Source organism: Halichoeres trimaculatus, unplaced genomic scaffold, assembly GCF_033239565.1.
Source record: "Halichoeres trimaculatus isolate MK-OKI-2021-1 unplaced genomic scaffold, fHalTri1.1 fHalTri1_scaffold_12, whole genome shotgun sequence".
Taxonomy (NCBI): Eukaryota; Metazoa; Chordata; class Actinopteri; order Labriformes; family Labridae; genus Halichoeres; species Halichoeres trimaculatus.
In genome coordinates this window covers 1618338-1623937 of record NW_027437190.1, presented here as the reverse complement: position 1 = coordinate 1623937, position 5600 = coordinate 1618338, and the positions used below count along the sequence as shown (strand labels likewise).

General features: G+C 40.9%; 1 protein-coding gene across 1 annotated transcript; it reads left to right on the top strand.

The window, feature by feature from the left end:
* The first annotated feature begins 4445 nt into the window (after window positions 1–4445).
* On the top strand, window positions 4446–5132 carry LOC141800313 (uncharacterized). Its single transcript, XM_074682748.1, has one exon. The coding sequence runs from the start codon at window positions 4446–4448 to the stop codon at window positions 4971–4973; it is 528 nt and encodes a 175-aa protein (XP_074538849.1). The 3' UTR covers window positions 4974–5132.
* Window positions 5133–5600: the final 468 nt, after the last annotated feature.

Here is a 5600-nt window from a genome sequence, read left to right as displayed (position 1 = left end):
GTCCATGACCAACAATGAACCATACAAAGTAATGATCCACTCCAAATACAAAGATGACGAAAAAGAGACAAAAAAATAATAAGAAACGGACAAAGAAGACAGAGCTACTGCAACAGGCAGCTACATGGGCAGCGCATAGTAATATGTCGTGATGTGTGTCGTGAGGTTGTTCGATGTATCGTCAGTCTTTATTTACTGATGTGCAATCATCATATTCCTCTCATGGGACAAATGAGTGACGAAATCTTGATGATTCAAGCATTGCCCTCACTAATGTTTTCATCATTTCTTGGATCATGACATCCCTGGGGGTGCACCTACTCATCTCTTTCTGACAGGTCCCAGTTTCAATGTAAATAGTTGTAAATGGTGTCACTCTGAGTACTTAAGTGGTAATCAATCCAGTAGAGAAGCAAATTTTCAGCAGTGCAGCTGACTGCAGCAAAACAGCTGGAAAAATTGAAACTATGAGCGAGCAATTCAACAGGAGCAGAGTTTTCTCCCATTCATCCAGACAAGTTTAATCTTTAGACATTAAACGAAAACTGTAACCAGCACAAAAGTATATCATCATAAACATTTTTATGCAGGCTAGTGAGCTAAGAACACTTTTTGTGTGTGTGTGTGTGTGTGTGTGTGTGTGTGTGCGTGTGTTTGGTGTGTGTGTGTGTGTGTGTGTGTGTGTGTGTGTGTGTGTGTGTGTGTGTGTTAATAGGGGAACTTTTTGTTGGAAAAGTTAAGTGAATAGTGCACACACTGACTTCAGTGTTAGAGTTGGACTTTCTTTACATTAGCTGAATTTAGGGGGTGAGCCTCCTAGGATCCCCATTACATAATACATTCACTTTTCACAAGTACTCCGGGATGGAACAAGTTGGGTCCTATCACAAGGTTTAGGGCAGAAATTACCCCTACAGCAGAGTCCTGCACGGGTCCAATTTTCAAGATCCGCCCCGCCCCCACCCGGGGACGTACAAACCCGCACCCGAACAGCAAACCCACGCATCAGCCCGATTAGTACCGCAACCCGATCCGACCCGTTGAAACACGACCCGCAGCCCAACCCTTAACCTTATTTAAAGTTTTAATCGTTTTGGTCCATATTGTCTGAAAATTGAACGGTATATCGCCATAGTTCAGATGCCAGTGAGTAAATGCACCTTAATGAAGCAACTCTTCCAATAAAAGCCTGACTTCAGCTCCATCATCAACCCTCTGTGATCTTCTCACATACATCTGTAAAATCACTCGTTTTTTTAAAATGTTTAATGCTTTTAAACTTTTAATCTCTTAAAAGGACCTTTACGTGTGTAATAGTAGACTTACTTTCTGTCCAGACTTCAGCGACGCTCAGCAGGTACGAGCCGTGATCATGTCACAACCATGGATGTATTACAAGAACTGGACAGCGTGGCTATATGGTCACAGCCTTACAACCAGCTTACAACTTACCTTTTCATTTTATTGTATTTATTATTATTTTATATTAATTTTGATGTATCAAACTAAAACCCCCGACCTGACCCGCATGTTATTTTTTCCACCCAGATCCGAAACCGGGAAAAAAAAAGTTTTTAAAAACCACCCGCAAATCAGCTGTTTTTGCGGGTACCCATGCAGGACTCTGCCCTACAGCAGTGTTTTTGTGCACCAGGGAGCACGCACCAAACACTCCCTCCCTGCTCGTCAGCCGGTTTCCTCTGCACTCAGATGGGGCCAATTTTACTTGACCAAAAACACAAATAAACAGACTCCCAGCGAAACAATCTGATATCGGTCTGCATTCACGCTTTATTTAGAGAATTTTCAGCGTGTTACTTTCACCCTGGCAGACTACCTGTGTTTGTTTATGTCTGGCACGCCGCGCACGCGGACTGATACACTAAGCGGCCAGAGCCTCGTAGCCAGCTGTGGCTCTGTAGCAGAGGTAGCGCCGTTTTTCGACACGATGAGAACTAGAGCCTTATTTAGCAGTGTTTTTGTGTGAAAGTAACGCACTGAAAATTCTCTAAATAAAGTGTGAATGCAGACCCATATCAGATTTTTTTGGTGGGAGTCCGTTTATTTGTGTTTTTGGTCAAGTAAAATATGGCCCCGTCTGAGTGCAGAGGAAACCTGCAAAGGAGCAGGGAGGGGGTGTTTGGTGCGAGCGCTCTGGGCTTCTGCTGCACAGAAACACTGCTGTAGGGGTCATTTCTGCCCTAAACCTTGTGATAGGACCCAACTTGTTCCATCCTGGAGTATCACTTTAAAACTCTGTCTCTTTAATCCAACAAGCTGCTGAAGTGTGAAAGTTAAAAAAAAATAGAAAAAAGAATGAACATGACCAGCTTTCAACTGTCATCAGGATAACAAACGCTCCTGTGTCAGTACCACCCAAACCTGATTCTGTTGAGGTCTGCCATATTTTTGCAGAGAGTAGGGGAGACTGGGGACAGTTGCAACAAGGGACGGTTGCAACAAGCCTTATTTCTCTAATCAGAAACATGCTAGAGTGATGACACTCACACTGCACATGCTCAGTTAGACCCTCTACCCACCAAGAAGAGAGAGGCCATATTGAGCATCTGGTCCTGCTTTTATCGAGCAAAGTTGTTTTGGAGGTATGAAAGTAGCTTTTTTCATGAGCTGTTTTTTTTTGTCATACTGTCCTGACCTTATGTATGAATGAATTCAAACCTATCTAGTTTGAATCACTGTTTGTTGACTATTAAATGACATGGTGAGCATGAGTCAATGTCAATGTGGCTAGCTAGCACATGGTGTTTTGTCATGACTGGTACCATGGGGACAGTTGCAACTGTTGCAACTGTCCCCATGCTATTAGGTTAGTCATATTAGAAGAGACCACACAACCATATTTTTAAAGATTTTTAGTTCAAAATAGGCAAAATTAATATATTTCATTGCTCATGATGAACAGAACAGACAATCATATGGAGAAACTAACGCTAACGATAAACAGAATAATTTCCCAAATAACTTGTTAAGCAAAAATTAGCACTTAGTTATTGTTGTATGTTGTATGTGTCATATAAACTTGTCATAGAGTGAATGAATCATCTAAATAGAGAAATTGTATTCTGTTTATTTTCAGTATGCAAAGAGTGAGGAAGAGAGTCACTAACAGAGGGGTTCCCCTCAGTATTTTGGAACAAGCCTCAGATATTATTACAGTTGAGGGCAAATCAGTGAGGGCAGTGGCCAAGGCCTTTGACATATGCCACACCACATTGTTCAGGTTCAAAAAATAATGTTGCAAGTTATTCCATTCTTTTTTGTCCCAAAATGCAATATTCAGTTTTTATAGCTTCAGTAATATCTGCACATTGACTCAAGGTAGGCCCATGTTTTAAACAAAACAAAACTAATTAAATACCTTAAAGCTGTACAGAAAAGAAAATTGAATTTGAGCCCACTCTGGGTCATAACATTAGTATTTGTCCTATTTAGACAAAACACTGAGGATAATTAGTGAAAAATTAATGTTTTTTTTCTATATATGTTGCAACCGTCCCTGATCTGTGTTTCAACTGTCCCCAGGTTTGGGGTCAGTTGCAACGTCTGAATTCCTCTATTCAAATGAATATTCTGATTAATATGTTATATGTAGCCATCTTTAAATGGTATGGGCATTTAGCAGACAGATGTAGGTTTAATATGTAAAGATTTGGTGAGACTAGTCCAAATATTCTCTGAGTAACTGAGAGTAATGTAAAAAGTGTTGCAACTGTCCCCAGTCTCCCCTAAATGTGTCTCTCTTAGTCCCTTTTAACAGGTGCCAAAAACTGATGTCCTCAAGAAGCCGTTCAATAGGAATAATCTGTGGTAAAAACCTGACTAATACAACAAAATTCTTGTCCTTGTAATTTATGACCATGAATGAATCAAAAGCAGAAGAGAAATTTCATCATACATCTTCCTGACCACAGAGCCTCAGTCTCACTCTTCTCCTTTCATAGCACTAGCATGCCACAGTAAAAAGCTACACATTAAAGTCACTGGAAAATGCCTGACCTTACCCCTCAATTACAACCGTGACCATCACCATCATGGTCATCTCAAGCTGAGGCTTGACTTGTCTATATTTAGACATAGATTTCTGTAGACCCCAGCTGTGCTGCATCAAGAGCACTTCCTCTTTCATGCTAAGCAGTGAGTACGAAACTGTACCACATGTCAAAAAATAAAGACGTGTACTGCTTTCATCCTACACACACAACCCAGAGAGACGTTAAACACAAGCCCCGGCAGCTGTGTTATTCACAGCAGGACGGAGCCAGTGAAGTTACAGTCAATTCTGAACTAGACTGTCTGAAAAATCTGCTCCTGTAGTTACCAGCTAAAAGGTAAGTTACAAAAATGAAGCTTATGCATATTTACATCAAGTGTCTTGTTCAGGATACAGTCATGGTTATTTTTGTTTTTAAATACAGACTCTTGACATGGCAGCAGGCAAAGGGATGAAGATGCTTTTCCATGTCACTGTGGCACTTTCGCTCCTCCTGACTTCAGCTTTACAGACCCTTGATTCAGACAAAGAGCTCAATGACAGCGGGTTCGGTCGACCTCCACCTCGCCACGGTCTGAAGCTGCTGGAGTGGTACGTTAAGAAATGCATGGACAATAACATGGTGGCTCTGTGTGACCCTGTCAAAGGAGAGTTTGGATTTCACATATTCAAGAACAAGGAGAAAGTGCTTCCAGTGATAGCGGACGTGGGGCAGTACAAGTACTACAGCATTGGGAACCTCAACTACCCCCATGCCACCGACCTGCCATATGACGTCAGGAAATTCTACAACCCAAAGAACCCTATGAGCAACATGGACAGGGTTCTGGTGAAATACAACAATAACAACAGACACATTAAGGAGATCTATGTATCGGCACATTATGACCCCAAAGAGACATACAAGATCGGCCCCAATCTCTTTACTTCCCTTCGGAAGAAGCAGCTCTCATTTACATAGAAATGTGATGTGAGTCTGATGTAGAATCTCGCTGTGACATCTTTAATAGCTCTGTGGCGCTTCAAAAAGAAAACCTGATGTAGTTTCCAACATTTTCTTAAACAATCTTGATTGACATGATGTCTCCGTGCACACTTCTCACCCTGTCTGCTTAGATAAGAACACAGACCTGATCAAAATCTTAAGACCAGTTAAAAAATTGTTAGAATTTACCTTTTGCACATTTGGATCTTAATGAGGTTTTAAGTAGAGCTACAATATGCAAAAGCAAGAAGGGGGAGTGTGACAAAAAGCACTTTGAAAAAGTTATTTATTAAAAATAATGAGTAAAGTGAAATAGGCTGTTTATCAGCTGATCAAAAATTTTGGATCATCGTTCAAAAATGACAAAAAAACTCTTCAAACCAGAACAAGAATTTTTCTCAGTAGGACTCAGTAATAAGTAGCTCCACCGTTTTTGTTAATCACTTCAAAAATTGGTTTGGGCATGCTTGATGCCAGTGTTTCCAGGAAGCTTTTGGAAACATTGCTTCAAGTGGTGAAGATGGCTTCACAAAGGGCATCAACTGTTTGACACTGATGGCCATTTTTATAAACTTTCCTCGCCATCCATCCTCAAATGTTCTC

Bases quoted from the DNA above. Each gene is read 5' to 3' on its own strand.
- LOC141800313 (XM_074682748.1), top strand. From the start codon at position 4,446: ATGGCAGCAGGCAAAGGGATGAAGATGCTTTTCCATGTCACTGTGGCA.